Below are 23,874 nucleotides of genomic sequence, written 5' to 3' on the forward strand. Positions count from 1 at the left end.
TAAGTAAATTTAAAAATAAAGCATATGTTTTCCAGGCAATGCCAAACATATTCTATGAATATATAGTTTCAAGAAATATATGTTATAGGCCACCTCATTGTTTCATATTTGTCTATTGCAAAACTTATCTCGTGATTACGTAGAAGTATCAAAATTACTTATGGATTCTACGTGGACATATCGCTAGCGCGATGTGTGAATCGCGTTGTGGGTTACAGCTACATCTAGCGGACGATCCGGTAAGCTTTATCATATAAGTACGGGTCGCGCGCTACACAGGCCTGGCGCACCAGACAGTTGAAACAACTTTATCAATAAAAGAAACGACTTCAAGACACAATATGCCGTCATTTTATGACCTTCGTCAGCAGTTTCACTTTGTAGCAGTCTTCAAAATACTGGCGAATATACATTAAAAAAAACTCGATGAATTAAGGACCTTGAAGTCAGGTAATGATTTTCCTATAATAATTTGATTTAATTTTGTTTCAGTCATGGATAACAGCTTTCAATGAGCATATAGCGTACTCCGGGCACTATCTTTGGGCGGGTGCGTCGCCCGACACAGCTAAAGAAGCCACCGAGGATATGGAGGATGAATGCAAACCCTTAGGTTAGTACAATCGGGGACATTCGCCGTGAACCACTTCAGATTTTTTTTCCTTGATCCTTGCACGAGCTAAACTCCGCCCCCCCCTCATACAGGTAACCAATTAGGCTGCATTTAGGATTCTTTTTCTTAGTTTGCAGACAAACAATAGGTAGTAGTGAGTATATTAGCTGTTGTTGTTTAGGCTAAATATCGTCCCCTCATACAGAGAATCAAGTAATGCACGTAGGATTTCTTATCTTAGTTTGCAAATGCTCTAGAGCAAAAACATTCGCCGCTGGCTTTCCGCTCCCAAAGTTTTCGACTTTCGCTGTGTTATTTGCCTTTGTGCTTGAAACTAAGACAATAACAACTGCCTTTAAGTTTCTGGTTTACTAAATTCTGGTCACGTGTGCAGATGAGTGACCTAAAGTTATCTGTAGAGGGAGTTAACCCTTATTTCTTACATAGAAAAAGAAACTACTTAGGAACAAATACGAGTAAGTATAGCACAGCCATATACAACTTTTTTATGAGGGCCTTAAAGGCGATTTTGCTTTGTAATCCCGGGGCGTAAGATGCAACGAATGGCAAGGTTATGTATCTATCTGGATCGCCTGGCAGGCAACCTATAAAATCTCGGTGGGCGGTTGGTCGACTGTCGCTCGTATAGCGCGATGTCGAATATCCATTTCATCGGAACAGCGCCACCTTGTAGTTAATTTAAACACTAACTAACTCAAACATTACATTGCATATTTCACGATGGTAGAATGCAAGGAAATAATGATTTAGGCAGCCAAATATTTAATTATATTCTAGCCTAGTCCGCTTACAAATCGTTCAACTGCCCCCCATACCCTTCGCCATTTCACTCTCGAGGATGAATTTCGAAATAAAAAAGTTTATTTAATCTTATAAACTATTTGTATGGTAAAAGCTCCTTTATATCTGTTAGTTATTGCGTGATTTAGCAACAAACACCTAAACATGCAAACATACAAACTATCTCATTTATAATATATCAGTTATATCACAATAAATTATCACATACCTTTCCCAGGTTCTATGCAAGATGCCTTGACCGCCGCGACCAACAGTCTCGCACTACTCGACACGCAACTCCGAGATTGCGGTGCTATAGTCGCCGCGCTCGACAAATCCGTCAACGTGGGCACCTCGCTGCACCACTCCGCTTACATGGTGAGTTACGGTCAGACTGACTGCCGCCACCAGCAGCCTCGCCCTACCAGACACATAACTCTGAGAGTGCGGTGCTTTTGCCGTCGCGCTCGACAAATCCGGCAACGTTGGCAACTCGTTGCACAACTCCGCTTATATGGTGAGTTACGGTCAGACTGACCGCCGCGACCAGCAACCTCGCCCTACTCGACACGTAACTCTAAGAGTACGGTGCTTTTGTCGCTGCGCTCGACAAATCCGTCAACGTGGGCAACTCGCTGCACCACTCCGCTTATATGGTGAGTTACGGTCAAACTGACCGCCGCGACCAGCAGCCTCGTCCTTCTAGACACATAACTCTGAGAGTGCGGTGCTTTTGTCGCCGCGTTCGACAAAGCCGTCAACGTTGGCAACTCGTTGTGCAACTCCGCTTACATGGTGAGTTACGGTCAAACTGACCGCCGTGCAGCAGCCTCACCCTACGAGACACATAACTGAGAGTGCGGTGCTTATGTCGCCGCGCTCGACAAGCCGGTCACTGTTGGCAACTTACTACGAGACACGCAGTTCTGAAAATGTGGTGTCGTATTTGCCTAAAAGTCTCGTGGAAGACATCTCGATACTGGTATAAAAGGTGCACCACTTCCTTCTACCAAAGACAATTTGAAATAGAGGTGGATTGTCAAAGAAAACTTTGTAACCAGGTACCTAAAGTTAGTGCCATTTTAGAACGCCATTTGACTTTGATCCTTATTTCACTGATATGTGTTAAATTTGTTAAATATCAAAAAGTAGCGCCATCTAATAGATCAAAGACCAAAGGTATGGAGGCATCGCTTCGAGTGATGGCGCCACTTTGTGATGTTTAACAAATTTAACACACATTAGTGAAAGAATAAGGATCAAAGTCAAATGGCGTTCCAAAAGTTTTAATCATGTGTCGAATGATGGTAGTAAATTTACGTGGCTACAAAGTTTTCTTTGACAATCCACCTCTCTCTCTCTTTGATACGGAGATTGGCAAGAGAGAGCTGTCAAAAGTGACGTTCATAGATAACATTTTTAGGAGTGAAAAGGGGTCCTAAATGTGCACTTTTACTTGCTTGTACATAGTCACAGTTGCTTGTACATGCCGTAAATATTGGTTGTGTAACAGAGGTTCCAGCACGCGTGCGGCACGGGCGCCGACGCGCTGGGCTCGCTGCGGCACTGCGCGGCGCTGGTGGCGCAGGCGCGGGACGCTGACGCCGCGCGGCTCAACCGAGAGGTATGTTCGGACGCGTCGACCGGAGAAACCTGATCTCCGCTAAAATTAAAAAAAAAAAAAACAAAAATTTATTCTGCAAGTAGGCTTCAAGGGCTCTTTTACAAGTCAATACAACATTTATAGTAACATCATATAGTGACATGAAAAATACATAACAACATTTATAAATACAACAGCCAATACCTGGGTAAACATTACATTATAATAATCTCAAAATAAATATGTACTACAATACAATAGAGATGTATAGTCTCTATGGTTAAAAACACATTAAATCTGGAGATGTAAAAGGTCCCCAATGTCAGAGTACTAATACTAATAAAATTTGGAGGTGTAAAGTCTCTCCAAGTGTCAAAATAAAATTTATACTAAATAAATAAACCGCTTCTGGACTGTTAAACTAGCAGTCTCATAGACTAATGCTACAGAATACATAACTAGTATGTACCAAGTCAAGTATATTTAGATTTAGCTAGATTTTGTTGTGCTGTCGAGGCCATTTGGACAGTCAAGCTCTATAATATCGATCTGCAAAAATAACACAATGTGCAGTATTTAGTGCGAGTTCATACATTTGCTACTAAACGTAAGTACTATCTCGGACGATCGACGTTCGAAATGACATTGATATGTCACAGTTTTCAATTGTTTGGTTGAGTTAAATGTAATGCCCGTGTTACAACAACGCTATATGCAACATTTAGTTACTTTTTATAAAAATAAAAATAGAAAAAAAAAACAAAAAAAATTTTTTTTTTTTTGAAGAATAACTATGCCATTTAGTTTCCTTAAACGTACTTACCGATACCCCGAAGTTAACGAAATTCAATAAAAACACGGTGTACATGTGTAAGTTTATCAATATATAGTTTATATTCAGATATAGTCTCGGTTACAAATTCATTTACTTTAAAAGACACTGCATCTACTTAATCTTTCTGGTTTTACCCGTCGGTTGACTGGTAGAGAATGCCTTTGTGCTATTTTTCAGAAGAATCCCGGGACGAATTGATTTGTGAAATTACAACAAAACTTATTTCACAAATTCTTAATTGGTAGAAACAATATACGTGTATTGTACGTGTAGGAACATGACGATGACGTGTGTTAAGAGTCAGTATTTTTGTATTCAGTACTATTAAGGAGCATTAGCAACAGTCAGTAACTAAGTGTTAAGGAACCCTAATCTCACGGACACCCGAGGGGAGAGCACCGCATTTAATTTGTATATCATTCTTTGCCGTTCGCAGTTGACGAGCGCATATATACTTACACCTCTTATGTAGTCAACAAGCCTATATTGTAAAACTGCAGGTAATGAAGAAATTTGTATTTGGAAACATTCAATCACGACCGGTTTGGCCTAGTGGGCAGTGACCCTGCCTACGAAGCTAATGGTCCCGGGTTCAAATCCTGGTAAGGGCATTTATTCGTGTGATGAGCATGGATATTTGTTCCTGAGTCATGGGTGTTTTCTATGTATTTAAGTATTTATATATTATATATATCGTTGTCTAAGTACCCTCAACACAAGCCTTATTGAGCTTACTGTGGGACTTAGTCAATTTGTGTAATAATGTCCTATAATAAAAAAAAAACATCCAGTTATCTATCAGGATGATTAGTTGTTTAACTGCTCGTACTAATTTTGATACCCGAGCAAGTAAAAGATTCCAAAATTGAACCACGAGCGTGGCGAGTGGTTCGAGAAGTGGAATCTTGACCGTTGCGAGGGTTTTAAGGCAAGAGGGTTAAACCTTGGCTCCGAGTGAAACACTAATTTTTTCACCAAACCAACGCGAGGAAACAACTAACTATGAAATACCAAAAAAAAAAACCAAATCCAAATGAACGTAATAGAATACAATATTTTATCTTTCAAAATCATCATTTACAACTCAATTCTAGTAGAATTTACTTTAAAAAGCTAACATAAGTCAACTCAAAAATTGTATCTGATTATTTTGTCCCACATGTGGATAAAATGCAACTTTCTCATCAGTTTTTGAACAACCAAGACCAGTTGGTGTGGTGAAATAGTTATTTACGATACAAGTGCAGAAATTAGGAAGTTCGCAACGAGTGGTGATAAATTAATACCTATTCGCACGTGTATCGTACAACGTTTTACAAAACATATGGCTCTTTAAAGTTTCAACATATGCACGGAAAGTGCTCATTCCCGCACGCGTGCGGGAAAGTAGCACCATATGTACTGTAAAGAATATTGTTCGTCCCTTCCGCTTTTCTTCAACGAGCCATATTAACTCCAAGCTGGAGGCCAAAACATATAAAAGTATGATGGAAAAGTATGAATTTTTTGCTTCCAATTTGGATACCATTTTTAATCTCTATATGTGGAACCAGCTCTTCCAGCCCTTAAATTTGAGTTTACTTTCAGATTCTTATCTGTTACAGATCGAACGGAACAGGGTATTAGAGGAAGCTCTAGCAGCGTTGGCGAGGACGCACCACGCGTTAGAAATGTCTGTTGCGGAAGAGCTCACTAAGGTACTTTCCCCCTTATTCATAAAATATACCAAACATCTGTAAATTTTTATCTATTTCTGACGAATAAATGGCAAAGTGACTGGAGTTGCAGGCGTACATAGGCTACGGAGACTGCTTACCATCAGGCAGGCCGTATGCTTGTTTGCCATCGACGTAGTATAAAAAAAAAAAGTGACAGTTTTGAATAAACATAGATTTAGTATTTTCTATCGCGTACAGCCGTGTGGGACAGAGACAAAACATATGCAATGCGACGAAATCAAAAACAATTTGTAATAGCATACGCTACTTACGACTTTATAGAAGTAGGCAGAAAGGAAAAGTGAGTCTATGACAAGGACAAACAATAGCGCTGCCTCTGCTACTCCTACTGAAAGTTCCATAAGACCATCCCATTCGGTCATTTCCCCCCACCTCCCACGTCTAATCCAGTTATTCATGGGAGTAAACGATTATCAACGGTTTTTTAGATTTCACAAACGTTTATGAAGAACGCCGTTAAACTTTACCGGATGTATACTACATTCTTTCACTTATATTTTTCTCGTTACACAAAAAGTTAAAAAATAATAAAAATATGGCCTTGCACCATGATCTAGCTTCAATATCGTAAGATCCCTTCAATATTGCAAGAAAAACCCTTAATCGGATATCCGTGAAACTAACTAACTAACTAACTATTGTGGCGCAGTGATCAAGAGGGTCTTTGCCTCCAAAACGAGAGAACGCCACCTGTCCCGATCCTGTGCCACTTCCTGCCAGTTGTCGGCTTTGAGTTGGCACAGATCCGCCGGTACACTGTCGCTCCGGCGGTATCTGGGCCGACCCACTGGGCGGCGACCAGTCGGTCGTCCCAAATAAGCTCTCTTAACACCCCGATCCTCACTCATCCTCAGTAAATGGCCGAACCAGCGAAGTCTGTGGGCTTTCGTTTCGCCGATGATATCCGGCTCGGCCACTAACTCCTCGAACTCGGCATTTTTCCGGATTCTCCAGGTGCCATCGTCTCTCTGAATGAATAGGTCCCAAGATCTTGCGAAAAACTTTCCTCTCCGCTACCAGGAGTTGACTTTCTTCTTTCAGTGTCAGAGACCAGGCCTCACAGCCATACATAAGGATAGGCCGTATAACGGTTTTATATATCCGTTACTTAGTATGTTTGTTGAGAAGCCCGGACCCCAACACTGTGGAGGGCTGCACTACACCGAAGGGCGTTTTGGATGCGTATGTTTATCTGTTCCTATCTGGTGTGTGTCGGTAACAGTGCAACCAAGGTACCAAAACTTGTCAACTATCACGCTGGACGCGTATATTATTCTAAAGTTTCATGTAGAGGTATTCAATTTTTGCCTGGTTGATTCTGAGATCTAACCTGGAGGCCTCTCGTTCCAGGACACTGGCTCCCTCCGCTACCTGTTCACGGCTCTCCTAATAAAGCTAGATCATCTGCGTACCCTACCATCTTTTGCTTGCCGTTCAGATCCACCCCTATGTCCAACACTAAGACATTCCGGACAGCATGTTCCAGGGCTAGATTGAAGACCACAGGCCATACGGCATCTCCTTGCTTTAGGCCGGTCATAACCGTGAATTTTTCTGACAGCTCGTTCTCTACTCATGACATGTTCTTGGCAGTTTTTTTTTATTTGAATATTTTGGCGTCATTTATGAGTTACAACGAAATCGGATGAATATTTTGTTTTGTTATAGAGCAAGCGAAAGAAGAAAACACCGTCCCAGAATGACTCCAAGGAGAATTTCTTCGACGTCTTTGAAGGTAAATTGGTTACGACCGGTCTGGCCTAGTGGGTAGTGACCCTGCCTATGAAGCCGATGGTCCCGGGTTAGAATCCCGGTAAGGGCATTTATTTGTGTGATAAACACAGCTATTTGTTCCTGAGTCGTGGGTGTTTTCTATGTAATAAGTATAAATATGTATTTATCTATATAAGTATGTATAGTGTCACCTAGAACCCATAGTACGTACAAGCTTTGCTTAGTTTGGGCAAGGAGAATTTGAAATAGAGGTGGATTGTCAAAGTAAATTTTGTAGCCACAGTAAAATATTTTTGACCTATGATCTAGTAGATGGCGCCACTTTTAGGATCAAAAAGGATAAGGATCAAATTCAAATGGCGTTTCTAAAATTCTAAAGTTTTAATCATGTGCTGAAAGATGGCAGTAAATTAACTGGGGCTCCAAAGTTTATTTTATAATCCACCTCTACTTCAAATCCTCTTTGGTTTGGGGCTAGGTCGATCTGTGTAAGATTGTCCCCAAAATTAAAAAAAAACGATTGAATTACTTAAAAATTAGTTTTTTTTTGATAAGCACAATTACAACGAAATTTATCAGACCTCTCCGATATACGGATTCTATAGACGGACGGACAAACATGACGAAACTATAGGGAGCGTGCATGAACTGTAGCGGCTCCTGAGCCGTCAGATTTTTGGCGCGAGGCGTAAATTTGATGTTTGTTGGATGAATGTTTATTGTTTCGATGTAGCCCACAAGATGGCAGAACCTACTATGCACAAAAAACACGTGACGTGTAAATGTACATATTTTTGGTTTCGATTCAGGCCACAATTCATCAATCATCATCAATTGGCATCAATTCAATTTATTTCATTATTACACAAATTGACTAAGTCCCACAGTAAGCTCAATAAGGCTTGTGTTGAGGGTACTTATACAACGATATATATAATATATAAATATTTATAAATACTTAAATACATAGAAAACACCCATGACTCAGGAAAGATGGCAGACCCTCCAACGCGCACGGTCCCTATAAGCTTTCCTATTTGCCATTCTGACTACGGAACCCTAAGACGTTTAGCACACTGCATCCGAGCGGGATGTCGCTATAATACACGCATAGCGTTGTCTCGCTCAAACATCGGAGCGATGTGACAATCGGATGCAGTGTGCCATACACCTATATCATCCTATATGTTCTTACTTTATGCTAACTATATTTCTTTAGATACGGATGAGGATGACGACACATTGGTGACGGCGGGCTTGTCCAGCCCTCTCGGGGCGTTGAGTCCGTGGAACAGCAGTCCTGACCTCATGCGACGGACCCCTATTGGGAGCCTAGATGGTAAGCGTTTGACCGAATTTGGGAGATGTTTTGTTTGAAAGAGCAAGCGCGAAACATATTCATATTCATATTACAAATTTTACAAGTCAAAAGTACAACATACAATTAGGTCAATGTCAATTGAAGTACAATTAAGATAATAATAATCAAATTCAATTACAGTAAAATAAAACTATATAAAAGTAATCAAAATAATTTAAATGTCCAATAAATTCAATTAAATCATTATTATAATATTCAGACATGCCATAAAAGTCGTAATTATCAATTCAATTAATATAAGATATAAAAATATAAAATAATCAACAATTCAAATATCCAATAGATTTAATTAAAATTAAAATCATTATTATAATATTCTGACGTGTCGTTAAAAGGCATTTGTAGTCAGCCATTTTTTTATCGAGTGTAGAATGTCAGATACTGCCGTAATATCTATTTAATTTTCGAAAACAATTGATGAAACCAACCTCGTTTGGCCAAAATTTAATTTTCGAAAACAATCAATGAAACCAACCTCGTTTGGCCAAAATTTAAGTTTCGAAAATAATCAATGAAACCAACCTCGTTTGGCCAAAATTTAATTTTCGAAAACAATCATTAAAACCAACCTCGTTTGGCCAAAATTTAATTTTCGAAAACAATCAATGAAACCAACCTCGTTTGGCCAAAAGCCCGCGAAGCGAGAAGAAATAAACATAAATAATAATAATAATCACCACCCCCCATGATGAGAAACTCATGAAACCCGAGAAGGACAAGTCCAGCAAGTACCTTGACTTGGCTCACGAGATAATGTGGGATGTTGACTCGACGATCATTGTTCCGATAGTCGTGTCAGCGAACGGTCTCATAGTCATAGCGAAGAGTCTCGACCACCACCTTGAGAGACTCTCGTTGGCTGGCTGGATCAAGGGTCAGATGCAGAAGGCGGTGATGTTGGACACGGCGCGGATAGTCCGACGGTTCCTCTCTCTGCGGCCCTGACCACCGGCAGCTTGGGCCCTGCCCCGCTGCTGGCGGCACCCTAGGTTAGGTTTTTTTTATAATGCGTTTATATGTATTTTGTATTGTTTTGTAAGTGCTTTTATATTTTACTTTTATATACTTATTAAAAAAACCTAATCTAAGATGATAAATGAGTAAAGAGAATAATAATGACTGCCTTGTACTTGTACGATTTTTAGGGTGACACTTCCTCACCCTATCCCTGCAAAATTTCGTCTGAATATAGCTACTGGGCCGACAGTGGCGTTTAATGGGGCTATAATATAGAAAATATCAATATTCCAGTTGTGACGCCTTGTCTTCATCAATCCCCATTGCCCGCAGGAGACGTAACCCCCACAAACGAGCAAAATGGCGGATCGCCTCTATCAAGTTCTCCCACTTCTCTACACACAGCACTAAGCCCCGCTTCGTCCCGTGGTACCCTCGTGTCCCAAGGCGGACACGTGTACAGGAACGCGAGGTATCGCAGAAACAAGAACCCCAGGTTAGTACATACACATATGTAACCCCACAGTCAAGATGGCGGCACTCTTCACTTCTCTACACCACGAACTAAGTCCCGCCTCATCTTGTAGTACCCTCGTGTCCCAAGGCGGACACGTGTATAGGAACGCGAGGTATCGCAGAAACAAGAACCCCAGGTTAGTACATACACATATGTAACCCCACAGTCAAGATGGCGGCACTCTTCACTTCTCTACACCACGAACTAAGTCCCGCCTCATCTTGTAGTACCCTCGTGTCCCAAGGCGGACACGTGTATAGGAACGCGAGGTATCGCAGAAACAAGAACCCCAGGTTAGTACATACACATATGTAACCCCACAGTCAAGATGGCGGCACTCTTCACTTCTCTACACCACGAACTAAGTCTCGCCTCATCTTGTAGTACCCTCGTGTCCCAAGGCGGACACGTGTATAGGAACGCGAGGTATCGCAGAAACAAGAACCCCAGGTTAGTACATACACATATGTAAACCCACAGTCAAGATGGTGGCACTCTCACTTCTCTACACCACGAACTAAGTCCCGCCTCATCTTGTAGTACCCTCGTGTCCCAAGGCGGACACGTGTATAGGAACGCGAGGAATCGCAGCAACAAGAACCCCACGTTAGTACATTCACAGATGTAACCCCACAGTCAAGATGGCGGCACTCTCACTTCTCTACACCACGAACTAAGTCCCGCCACATCTTGTAGTACACTCGTGTCCCAAGGCGGACACGTGTATAGGAACGCGAGGTATCGCAGGAACAAGAACCCCAGGTTAGTGCGTACAGATGTAACCCCACAGTCAAGATGGCGGCACTCTCACTTCTCTACACCACGAACTAAGTCCCGCCTCATCTTGTAGTACCCTCGTGTCCCAAGGCGGACAAGTGTATAGAAACGCGCGGTATCGCAGGAACTAGAACGCCAGGTTGGTAGATACACAGATGTAACCCCACAGTTAAGATGGCGGCACTTTCACTTCTCTACACCACGAACTAAGTCCCGCCTCATCTTGTAGTACCCTCGTGTCCCAAGGCGGACACGTATAGGAACGCGAGCAATCACAACAACAAGAACCCCAGGTTAGTACATACACATATGTAACCCCACAGTCAAGATGGCGGCACTCTCACTTCTCTACACCACGAACTAAGGCCCGCCTCATCTTGTAGTAGCCTCATGTCCCAAGGCAGACACGTGTATAGGAACGCGCGGTATCGCAGGAACTAGAACGCCAGGTTAGTACATACACAGATGTAACCCCACAGTCAAAATGGCGGCACTTTCACTTCTCTACACCACGAACTAAGTTCCGCTTCATCTTGTGGTACCATCATGTCCCAATGCGGACACGTGTGTGCTCACAGTCAAGATGGCGGCACTCTTCACTTGTCTACACTACGAACTAAGTCCCGCCTCATCTTGTGGTACCCTCGTGTCTAGGAACGCGGTATCACAGGAAAAAACCCAAGGTACGTTCTAGTGAAAATTGCCGTAAAACAATTTTTACTCTGCGTGATTGCTTCCATTGCATTTTTTTCATATGCGCGAGGCAATTTCTTCACGCACAATACGGCCAGTGTAGACGTGCCTCGGCCGAGGCGGCGCGCTCGGGTGAGGAAAACGCAGTGTGGACCATGTGTGGATACTCCATGATTTTTAGTATGCAATCGACACAATGAAGAATTAGGTTTATAGGTTTTCCTTTTTTTTCATAATTTGCAAAACAATTTTTTTTTTTAAGTGAAGCTTATAAACCTAGAATACTATGCTGAAGCGATCGGCATCAAAATCAAAGTGATTTGTTAAGATTTAGTTAGTGGAAACCGTTTTCTCCCGATATAGAATTTTATAGAAAAATTACCGTTATTTTGTTAGATTCGAAAAGCTCGTCACATGGAAAAGTTAAATTTCTCGCCTTTTCTACTGACGAAGTTGTTTGACATATATATATCGTCAACGTCGAACGTTGTCCACTATTTTGAATCGTCGTCGGCTTGCCGCCCAAAAAATACTAGTATTTTCTTGGCATCTTCATTCATTTTCTTATTTACGACATTCCCCCCGCCTAATTTAATTTATTTCTGTGACTATCGTTGTATTAATTTTTTTTTCATGTTTTGTTTCAGTTCTGATTCTGATTGGTCTCTTTAGTTATTGAAGGTGTGTAAAAATATAATGGCGTACAGAAGTTTCATTATTTTTGGTTATGTAAGGTCAGCGGCGAGAATTATTTCTAGAAATTGAATACTTTCAATGGATTTGTGAAGAAACTTATGTAATTCGTACTTAAATAGGTGTGATGTAGGTTTATTGTTTACGAGTCCATAGCAAGCTCGGCCGAATATCACCTTCCCATTCAAACGGAGTTTCCTTCTCATTTTAAAACTGCGTGTTAGACTGTAATGAAACTTTGCACATATTTGCCATGCCTGCAATTAAACAAACGAACTAGAGCAAAAACAAGTTTTGTATGAAAAATTAAAAATTTGCTGTTTCTTTTTAACTATGGTATCTCTAGCTACATAAAGTAATTACAGGCCTAGATATACCTTATCCTATTGTAAGTACAAAGTTTCAGAGCAATCCAGCTAGTCGTTTTAAAATTAGAGCGTAACTACGTTTGTATGGAGAATCGAGCTTGCTGCGGACTGAAAAATAATAATTTCTTATGGTTTTTTATTGTTGTATATTCTTTGAGGTCCAAAAATATTTCATCTCAATAAACATAGCTAGTGAAACTTCTTTACGCTGTCTTAGAGAACATTAGTACAAAGTATTGTAGTGCACACTTGCACAGTATGTCGATACACAAATAACTTCAGTACTCGGATTTTTTACGGCAAAAATGGATGATTGACTATTCTAGAACTTTTCCTGTTCTTAAATTGTGAGTAGGTACGGACTCTCTGAGAGTATTAATTTATGTATAAATATGTTCAAACTATTTTTTTACTGATCTTTAGAGTTTTGTCTTTAGTTCTCTTTACTAACGATATTTAGTATTTAGCTAGCATACTTTTAATTTTAGTATATCACGTTTTTGCTGTGAGAAATCGGAGCTTAAGTTCTTACATAATTTTTCGAATTAATTTTAAGTTGACTACAATTTAATTCTATGATGTATACATTTTCAATTATTAAGTTACAATAATTATTTTTTTATTTATGTTCCAATCTTAACACTTTGTGTGTTGTAATTTTTTCCTATTTTTCCTGTATTAATATTACTTTTAAATCTTGAAAATTGTTTTTGCGATCTCCTTTGTGATGTGAACAAAATTGTATATGGTTGTATATTACTTCCATTTTCATGGTCACTTCATTTTTATATTATTTTTGTATTGATTCCTTTCTATAATACTTAGGGTCAGCCATTGTAACTATGAGACATATGCAACTATTTAAAAAATACAAGAAGTCTAGAGTTAGAGCCCATTGTATTCATGGCACTCTTTCGCCAGTCATAAAAGAGAGTTCACTCATGGTAGTTCTAGACTATACTCTGTATCTTTAGGTATTTAAAGAAAAGTAAAAAAAATCGACCCTTAAATAGCTCCTTAAGCCTTACCTTACCTTAAGAAAACATGACATAATCAAATAATATAGTTTGAAGTCAGGTCGTTCAGTGACAGATCCAGGCGGTTTTGTATTTGGTTGGTTAACCAATAAATGTTATAACTACCTGAAAATGTAATTGTTTTTTTTACTTTTATTTAAATACCTAAAGATACATAGTATAGACTAGACTCTTGACTCACTTCTTGTGTTTTTAGAGTAGTGGTATTTGAGCTATAGTTGCGATTGCCCTACCTAGCCTTCATTTAAAAAATACTGAATAACTAAACAACGCACAAATAAATTAAAATAACTCAACGGTACAAACGAGGTAATTTGGAGGGCAAACAAAGTTAGGCTAGTCGCGGGCGCTCCGCTTGCGGTCTATACAACATGGCGGCCCGATGTACAACGATGTGGTTTATTTATATATTATTTTTTTACCTTTCCGGCAAACGAAGTTGGTAGGATATTTGAGTGGCATAAAAACTCCGTTTTTATATCCTAGTGACAAAACAAGGTGGGCCACAAAAAACGTTGACAAGCTTCTTTCCAAGGTTTTTTTTTATTTACACGTCTTTTACAAAATGCCTTTTAAAATTAAAACTACAAACGTTTAACTGAAACTAAACGTATTATCTTTAAATTATTTTCCTCTGGCTCTGATACATAAACATAATATGTTAAAATGATTAACAATATGGACATAAAAAAATCTTTACAGTACATATGGTGGCTACTTTACCGCACTAGTGCGCAAATTAGCATATTACGTTACTGTGTCAAACATTTAAAGGGCCATATGTACTGTAAAACGTTGTACGATACATGTGCGAATAGGTAATTCGCAACTCGTGTCGATTTAAAACACTCCCTTCGGTCGTGTTTTAATTTATCGCCACTCGTTTTGAATTTCCTATTTTTCGCACTTGTAATGTACTATTATAACGTATTTTGGGCCATTTTGTACTCAACGAGGTTTGGTAAGAATTTGTACTGAAATGACGAATCGGTCGGAAAAATCGGGGCAATTTATTTAGTATACGGGATATAAACACATGGTTGAAGATATTTTGTTTTGTGTTAATATGTAATATAATTTTGGTGGTGAAGTGATCTTGTATTCGAAGTTCAGTGAATTGTATTTATTTGCATTTACATTTAATTTTACTATGTAATAACTTAAGTATTTAATTTTAATGAGTTACAAAACTGTTTTATTTTGTATAATCTAGATTTAATTCGTTTTATTATTAAAATGATTTCCATGCTCCAAAATGTTTGTGTAGAAATTGCGATATTCATTGCCATAATTTGATGTGATATTGATAATTTAAATAAAAAAAATCCTATTAACAAAAATTTGGGACCAAAGTATAGAAATACTAAAAGTTTATAAAATTGATAATAAAAACTAATAAAACTACCAAAAAATTAATGTAGAAAGCTAATTGTGATAACTTTTTTGATAATTTACATTGCTTATTGTAAGTACAATTATTGACAAGTATTTAATTATATATTAAATCGATTTCTATTCAATCATTTTATTATTCAAATTTACCCCTGCATTTACTTAAAAAAGACTTATTATGTCCTTAATCGCTTCGCGTTCGTCCTTTCGTGATAAGACGAAGGGCAAAAGAATTTACCAGAGAAAACCGATATTTACCTCGTCAATGTCCGAGTTCATATTTCTTAATGCGTCCTTTATCACCATGACTAAGTAAACATCTCCATAAAAACTACGCATCACTAGTTAACAATGGACGATCACTATACCAGCAATATCGTTAACATCAATACTGTTCCATACAACGATTGGCTTAATAGTCTCATAATACCACCGCCGCACAAAAAGAGCGATGTATGCTAAACCTAATAAAGTACCGCAATATTAGTTGTCCCACGTTGGGCGCCAATGCCAACATACAAACAAGCTTTCACATGCCAAGGTCTTTATATCACTGTAATAAGGTTTCATTTCGCCTGAACTGTACGAAATTGCTTTTCATTTGAGCAGTTCGATGCGGCGGGGGTGGGGGATGTCGCTGAGTCTGCCCGAGCTAGTCAGTTGCGCCGCAGCCTCTGTCGAGAGCGTACGCGTTGGCGCGGGGACATTACACATGACATAAGACGGATTGTGAGTGTAGCGGTTACATAATTTGTTTTTGTATCTTTTTATCGGCGGTTTATAATAAGTTCATTCAAGTTTCCATTCGTTTTATGCTAGGTTTGATAAAATGCGATGTATATCACTAGGTATTCTCATATGTACTACGTACTTATCTAGTACGCAACGGATTGAGTTTTTAGGTTATACCTACCGACCGTTTAGAAACAAATAGGTAACTAAGCTAGTGGATAAAACGCGGCGCGTTAATTGTATTAGTTGCTTCTAGAAATTACGACTTTCTATTTATTTCTTTTCTTAAGGGTAGTTTTTTCTACGCCATATTGTCCTGCGTAGGTAGAGTTAAACCAAGATAAGTCTGCAGCGATATTGATAGCCTAGATGGTGCAAGTGTTTTTTATACGTCATAATTTCATAGAAGTTTGGCGTTTAAAATAACACAATGTACTATCTAGGCTGTCAAAATCGCTGCAGGCTTGGTTTAACTCTAGTACATAGATATGCCGTACCTTCATTTTGTAAACTCGCCCAATTGATATTAAACACAATAATGTCGATACCAGCAAAAATCAATTAATTGATTTAACATGTCCATTATTTTACCTAAGTACTAACATTATTTTATTCCAACTAGTATTGCTCTTATTTGTAGCTATATGTAATTTGGCTTTAAATATTAACCGACTTGAAAAGGGAGGTTTTCGATTCGTCTAAATTTTTTTTAATACCACGTCTGTGTTAAGTAAATGTCATAATTTCATAGAAGTTTGACGTTTCAAATAATACTTGTACTGTCTGGACTGTCAAAACCAGGGATCGGAAACCGGTATTTTTTGTATGGGAACGAAAACGGTATTTTTTCGTTCTTTGTTAATTACTTCATTTCTAATTAGGCAATCTAATAATACGAAGTCGTTATCTGAAAACACAACTGAGTCCTACATTTAGAGTATAAAATAAACCGAAATATATGGTTATTTCGATGTTTTTGCAAAAAACCGGTTCCGATCCCTGGTCAAAACCGCTGGCAACTTATCTTGGTCCGACTCCAGCCATGTTTTTAGTTTTTTTGACAATTACATGTTATGTTTGTAATTGTCGTGAAATTGTTTTTTTAAAGATTTTTTAGATGGTTAGGATTAGGAGATTCGTTAGAGTGATGGTTGATGAGTTAAAATTATATTTTAACTTTTAATAACATTTTTGAAATAAAGCGTTGGTCCACTATGTTTTTCAAACTGAAAGGTCATACGTGAATAAACGATAAGGCACCTAGTTCTCTCTTGAAATTTATAACAGAAAGCCGTTTAGTGGCTACCCACTTTAATTTTAGCTGCTCGTCCCGACCCATGCATATTAAACAGCGTTTAAAAGTATTTATAATTATGTTCTTGAATTTGCTAGGCAAGTTTATTTCTCCTGGGACTTAAGGGACACTGAAATAACTATTAAAAAATGTTTTAAAAATAAATGCCAATACTTATAGTCGTAAGTTTTCAAGCAGGCCCTTACGGCTAACTCATTGTCTAATTATATTGTGTTACTTATTAGATGTAATGTTTTGAAAAGATGTGTCCCGCCGAATTTCTTACCGGTCCCTAATTGGGATTTAAATCTTCTCGGGTCAGAGGTGTAGGGTTAGAACCGGTGTAGCTTTATTTGCCGTTCATAAGCGCATTGTAATATGCCTACTTGAATAATATTCTATACCTATTTATCTTATTGTAAGTAAAACCGCACGTGCCTTACCTGCATAAAAAAAGTTTTCAACACCATATTCTTCTCTTCCTCCTTCTTCAACTTAGCGTTTCTCCGGTCTAGTGCCTTTCCTACACAATCTTCTCCAATTTGCCCGGTCTTCGGCATCATTAGGTGTTAGATTGTTCCCTTCCATATTCACTTTCACGGCGTCCAGCCAGCGTTTATAAGACCTCCCGCGTAATCTAGGGCCTTGGACAGTGAAGTCGAGGCATCTATTTCCATCACCATATTATTTTAAGTGCCAAAAAACAAATCCTCCTAACTTTCACAACAAAAACTTAGCTACAAAAAGACAGAAACTTCCTAAAAGTATTACCTATCATTACTTTTCCCGATGAAATCCCGGAGCTATAAAAGGTAACCAATGAAAGCAGTTTCGACAGGAACCTTTGGCTTCTATGCTCGTAAAGTTTTACTGCTAACATGGGCCGAATGGTCTTAACCTTCGCTTTGAGGATCCTAACGACGATTGAAATACTGTTTCTTGTTTGTTGAAGCTTTTAAATCATTCTGTACCTTTTGTTTTGCCGTAGTATAACTCATTTTATAAATACGAGTAGGTGCATAGACTAAAAGCTAGATAGTTAAGTTAGCGCCCCTAGCTTGTTTGCTATAGTTTCCATGTTAAAATACCCTATTCAATGAGCAGGTGCGAGACGCCCTAACGTCTGGCACCTGCTCATCGGTGGAGGCCAAAATTAACTAAATGTCCACAGTTGTCAGACTTTTCGTATTTAGCCTTAAGTTCCTCCTCCTCCCTCCCCTCCTCCTCCTCCTCTGGAGTTGCAGGCGTACATAGGCTACGGAGACTGCTGACCATCAGGCGGGCCGTATGCTTGTTTGCCACCGACGTAGTTAAAAAAGTTTCATTCGCTTCTATTCTTCGAAAGCTTGCACTCTTGCCTTTGAAATCTCCCAATGCAATGGGTCAAATCTATGGAAAGTGACATAACTAAGCGTACGGTACGGCCACAGGGGCGAGCGTCCAGCGGCATGATCGGCGGGGCGTGCAGCATGGTTTGTGTTTTGAACAGCGTGCAGCGTGCACTGTGGGCGCTCGCAAACTTTTGTATTTATTTAACTTAGACGCCGCGCCGCACGCCCTGATTGCAGCGTCCACTCAGTTTGAACACTAACACATATAGACATGTGGTATTAGTATGAGCATCACAAGCCTTTGTCATCGTTTGTGTTTTGTTGTATCATCCCCTTATACCGTCTTTGACTTATTGGTCAACGTGTGCCTTTGATGTCCTTCCATCTCATTTGCGGTCTGAACCCCGCTTTTGTCTGGTTCTCGTGCAAACACGTCTGAAACAAGCTTTATCTGTAGATAGTGAACACAAGTAATCTCAGTTTTGAATGATTCACGGTTACTTTCACTAGACTACAATCGACAAGAATATGGAAATATCGGGAGCTCTAAAAGAATACAAAAGGTAATCACGGTCCATATCCCGGTCAATTTAAGTCTAGTATACCTACGTAATCTCATAATGTAAATTGGCTGCTAAAAATTAGAAAAAAATAGGTTGGTTTGCGAAATAAATAATAAGGGATGAAGACAAAAGTTTTATTGAAAAATTAGCATAGGTACTTGACAGTCCACAGCAAGCTCGGCTGAATTTCACCCTCCCATACAAACGAAGTGTCTTTCTCATTTTAAAACTACGTGTTCGATTGTAATTAGACTTTGCATAGCATTATTATAGCTCCAGCTTATAAAACAAACGAAATAGAGCAAAAACAAGTTTTATATGAAAAGCTTAAATTCGCTGTATTTTTTTATCTATGGTATCTGAAGCTACATAAACTACTTACAGACATAGATATATCTTATTCTATTGTAAGTACCTGAAGTAAATAAATGAGAGCGTATTAACTACGTATGTATGGAGAACTGAGCTTGCTGGAGACTCGAGTGTTTGATTTGGTTCTAAAGGGTCTAGCAGGCTAAGCGAACTAGAGGTGCCCCCAACGACGGATTTGGTCATTCTTTCAGGTGGTGTACTGGCAAGTCCTAAGAACACTCTATGCTTAATATTACTCCTCGATCTTCTTTTGTTTTCGAGTTATTCGGGATAATGTAAAATAATCAGCGTATCACTGAAAGTGGCATATTTTGTAAACTGTTCAAGTTAGATTAACGAAACAAAATTATATTTGACAATAATAAAATAGGCTACAAAATACACATTTTTAACCCACGTCATGTACTTATACTTCATTGTGTAAAAAAACATTTTATTTTTCTTCAGATTTATTTTTTTACTTTTCGCGGAGGTACACCTCCAGAAAAAATATGCATGGATAGCCACTAGTACCCGCTACATGCTATCCATGCATATTTTTTCTGAAGGTGTATTAAGCATAGAGTGTTCTTAGGACTTGCCAGTAAACCACCTGAAAGAATGACCAAATCCGTCGTTGGGGGTACCTCTAGTTCGCTTAGCCTGCTAGATCCTTTGCCTTACTTGTTTCATTATTGGTAGAGTAAATTAGTTTATTGTTAACTGGGTGCGTAGCCAACATGCCAGTCGTTTACGATCTGTAGCGAACGAATCACAACTGTCTTTGTCGCGCGAATATGGAAGAGTGATAGAGATAAAGCGTTTCGCTGTCGTAGCGCAAGCGATTGTCACCTTGGCTAGGCACCCTGTCTATTCGCCAACCTTACCTAGCCGTAGGGACCTTCTTGCAAATTAGCAAGGTACCAATAGCTTTGGGTTTACCATATATTTTAAGACTTATTTCTTTTTGCTCATTGGTTAGACTTATTGTCAACTATGTAGGTGTTCAGTGTCCACTTATCCAATATTATTCGCAAAAAGGTCCATCACTTTTTCCGCACGAAGTAGTTATAGGGGATTCTATAACTTCTTCACAATTCGAAATAAATTTGAATAATCTATGGGCGCGGGTAAATCCGGGTCAGTTCGAAATGTCACGAAACTCATTTCGGCTATTTCCAGCCTTAAGTATATTACTTGTGTATGTATCATTAATAAGTGCTTTTCCTGAGTACAATTGGGCCTAAAAAGCAAAACTCTTGGTTTAATAATCTACCTAGTTATAGTCTTTATTAAAATGTAGGTTTTTACACAATATAGACAAATGGTTTTCAATATATTGTTCCAATTTACTTTGTAACGATATCACCTTAGAACTCCGGGTTGTATAAACTGATTTTTTGATTTATTATTGTAGACGTTTTGTTAGGTAGGAATTGATTTTTAATTTTGTAAAAAATGGAAAATAATTAAGAATATTTGCATTATGACATTGTCAATTTAAGTACTAAGTATCTGTTTATATCTATATGTACGTATGTCCAACTACGAGTACTTAACACATACCCACGCTGCTCCATGTAGATTAGGGACTTGACACACATTTTGGAATTAGAAGGTGTAGGTTTTTCTTTTTTCATTATATTTTTTCCCCCAAAAACAGCTTGTAAACATATCACATGACATTTTGTACACAAGTTTCGATAAACATTGCTACGAGAGCGTAGTTTCAACGTTTCAACCTTCAACTTCATTTCCGCAAAAGAAATAAAAAATAACTGTCTAATGTTATAAAACAGAATGAACATGACATTATCTATTCTTTTACACCTGCTACGTGGGATAAAACACCCTCGCAATCTTCCTAAATTTGCCTTAGCTAATTATTTCCCTGATTACATTGTTCCACTTACCTGTACTGCCCACGGTTATCGATTGAGTGTAGGCGGGCTAATGTGACTCACGCTCGTGTCTGGTAAGATCTCCAGGCGAACTCGTAAATTATTTAATGTCTTACATTCTGTTAGTCGCAGTCTATTCTCAGTGAAATACTAGTTCAATCCAGAGTGATCGGATATTATAAACTTACTAAGTACATAGGTACGGATAAAGGATGACTCACGCTAGAACGGGCCGGGGCCTTCGGGGGCTTAGTTTTCTATGGAAAGCGCCATCACTGATCAGCTGTCATAGAAAATGACATGTCGGACGCCTTGGCCGGGCCTGGCTAGGTCTAGCGTGAGTCATCTTTAAGTGTGACTGCGGGATAAATGGCTGGTTTTCACATTGGGGTCTATTTACACATTGATTAGGCTTTATTACGAGTTTATAAATTGGCTTCTTATTATTTGAGTTTCGTTGCAAATGTACGGGTATGAACTCTCACAATCACTTATCAATGTGTAAACAGGCGCTGAAATAAAGGCCACTTACCCTTTACCCACATTTTCCCGTATTTGACCTTATTAAAAAGTTTCATCAATCTAGCAGTCTGATATTTTGCGCGCTTCGTCGTGGGATATAATCAATCGACTGCAGTCTATTAGCTAAGTCAATCAAGCGGTTGAAACGCTCAGTTCACTTTAACTCAACCCGGAAGTTCGCAACTATCGCTCGCCGCAGCTCAATCAGTTTACTCAGGCGTTAGACCGCTCTGATTGGCTGAAGTTCACGTAACCCTGCTGTTTGATGCATAACTGACCTGGAGCCGTATACAAGCTTTAGAAATATGATTTTAACTCATGGCACTAGTAGGTAATATATAGTTCGCAACTGTTGTTTGCCGCAGCTCGGTCATTTTACCTTTTATTGGCTCAGGTTTACGTAATACTGCTAGAACACACCTTGACCTACCTGGAGCCGTATATAAATCTTAGAAATATGATTTCTACTAGCTCTCGTGAGATATAATTGCAGTTGACTGCAGACTATTAACGAAGTCAATCAAGCGGTTGAAACGCTCAGTTCACCTCAACTCATCGTGGTAGTTCGCAACTGTTGCTCGCCGCAGGTCGGTCGGTTTACACAGGCGATTAATCGCGCTGAATTGCTGAGGTTTACGTAACACTTTTGTCTGGTATAACTACACTTTGTACCTACAAATTATACAAAACTGATACTCGCTCTTTATTCTATGTATTTATGATAAGTTTTAGCAACGAAAACTAGAACGTATTAACTTCGATTGTATGGGAGCGACATTTTGGCGGCGGGTTCGTGTGCCTTTTAAGTGTAAAGCTGTAATAGAAGACAGAGTTACTTTCATATTCCACGCGATCACGAGGAAGCGATGTAGCTTGCTGTTAAGACGGTGGCGCGCCAGCTCGAATACCATTCTGTGCGCGTTGGCCGACCGGTGAGGCTCACCGTGACTGAAGCGCTGGGTGCAGCTACATGCCCCTTTATGTAAGAATTTGTATTAATGTCATGTCATACTAACCCTAGATTTAAGTATTAGTATGTTACTAACACGATATGGAAGTTCGAAATAAATGGTTTTTGATTTGATTTGACTTGATATTGATAATTATTATAAAGAAATTACATAATTCTAAAAGTGCATTAGATTATTTCGAGTACCTATGTAACTTGGAGTTGCAGGCGTCCATAGGCTACGGTGACTGTTTACCATCAGGCGGGCCGTATGCTTGTTTGCCACCGACGTGGTATTTAAAAAAAAAACTACGAAAAACAATTACATAGTCTACATCATCAATACTATAACTTGACGACCGGTTTGGCCTAGTGGGTAGTGACCCTGCCTACGAAGCTGATGGTCCCGGGTTCAAATCCTGGTAAGGGCATTTAATCGTGTGATGAGCATGGATATTTGTTCCTGAGTCATGGGTGTTTTCTATGTATTTAAGTATTTATAAATATTTATATATTATATATATCGTTGTCTAAGTACCCTCAACACAAGCCTTATTTGAGCTTACTGTGGGACTTAGTCAATTTGTGTAATAATGTCCTATAATATTTATTATTTATTATTATTATTATAACTTAGTGCTTTGATGCTAGGTACTCGACGTTCAATCCAGTACCACTAAATACCTTAATTGTTTCTATTAGCCCCGAGACACTCAGTACAGAAACCATCTAATTTCTAAAAGAACGTAACAGAGATATATTTCGAGCCAAAATATTCCCTTTCAAATAAATACCACACACCATTTCCTCAACCTGTACAAATATACAGGATGATTTGAAAATGAGATTTCCGTCGTAAATATTTGCAGTTAGATCCTGTCGCGAAATGATGTTGGCATAGCGAGCGATGGCGGTTTATGGTTTCAAACAGTATTCTGTAGAAAGATTTCTTGAGCTCTAATTTCCAGTCATTTTTATCATCCAGTGAATTTATGGATACTGTTACGAATAAAACAATACGTTTTCACTATGTTCAATCCAGCACTGGATTGGATGTCTACACTATTCCAGTAGCGCTGGAATGGGCTAAC

The 23,874-nt window shown here is 38.9% G+C and overlaps 1 protein-coding gene across 5 annotated transcripts in view; it reads left to right on the forward strand.

Annotated features, from left to right (window-relative positions):
- Positions 1-1,822: 1,822 nt before the first annotated feature.
- Positions 1,823-23,874, forward strand: part of LOC133519290 (oxysterol-binding protein-related protein 1) — an 85,225-nt gene continuing 63,173 nt past the window's right edge. Inside the window, exons 1-7 of one of the 5 annotated variants that reach the window (XM_061853310.1) lie at positions 1,823-2,070; positions 2,928-3,038; positions 5,457-5,549; positions 7,260-7,326; positions 8,545-8,664; positions 9,997-10,135; positions 10,919-10,942. In XM_061853310.1, the coding sequence (XP_061709294.1) occupies positions 2,068-2,070; positions 2,928-3,038; positions 5,457-5,549; positions 7,260-7,326; positions 8,545-8,664; positions 9,997-10,135; positions 10,919-10,942 (557 nt within the window). In that variant the 5' untranslated portion in view covers positions 1,823-2,067. Of the gene's footprint in view, positions 2,071-2,202; positions 2,210-2,927; positions 3,039-5,141; positions 5,550-7,259; positions 7,327-8,544; positions 8,665-9,996; positions 10,136-10,918; positions 10,943-12,602; positions 16,075-23,874 lie in introns of those variants that run through there. The other 4 variants (XM_061853311.1, XM_061853309.1, XM_061853313.1 and 1 more) reach the window with 4 other exon arrangements.

Source organism: Cydia pomonella, chromosome 6, assembly GCF_033807575.1.
Source record: "Cydia pomonella isolate Wapato2018A chromosome 6, ilCydPomo1, whole genome shotgun sequence".
In the NCBI taxonomy this organism is placed as follows: domain Eukaryota; kingdom Metazoa; phylum Arthropoda; class Insecta; order Lepidoptera; family Tortricidae; genus Cydia; species Cydia pomonella.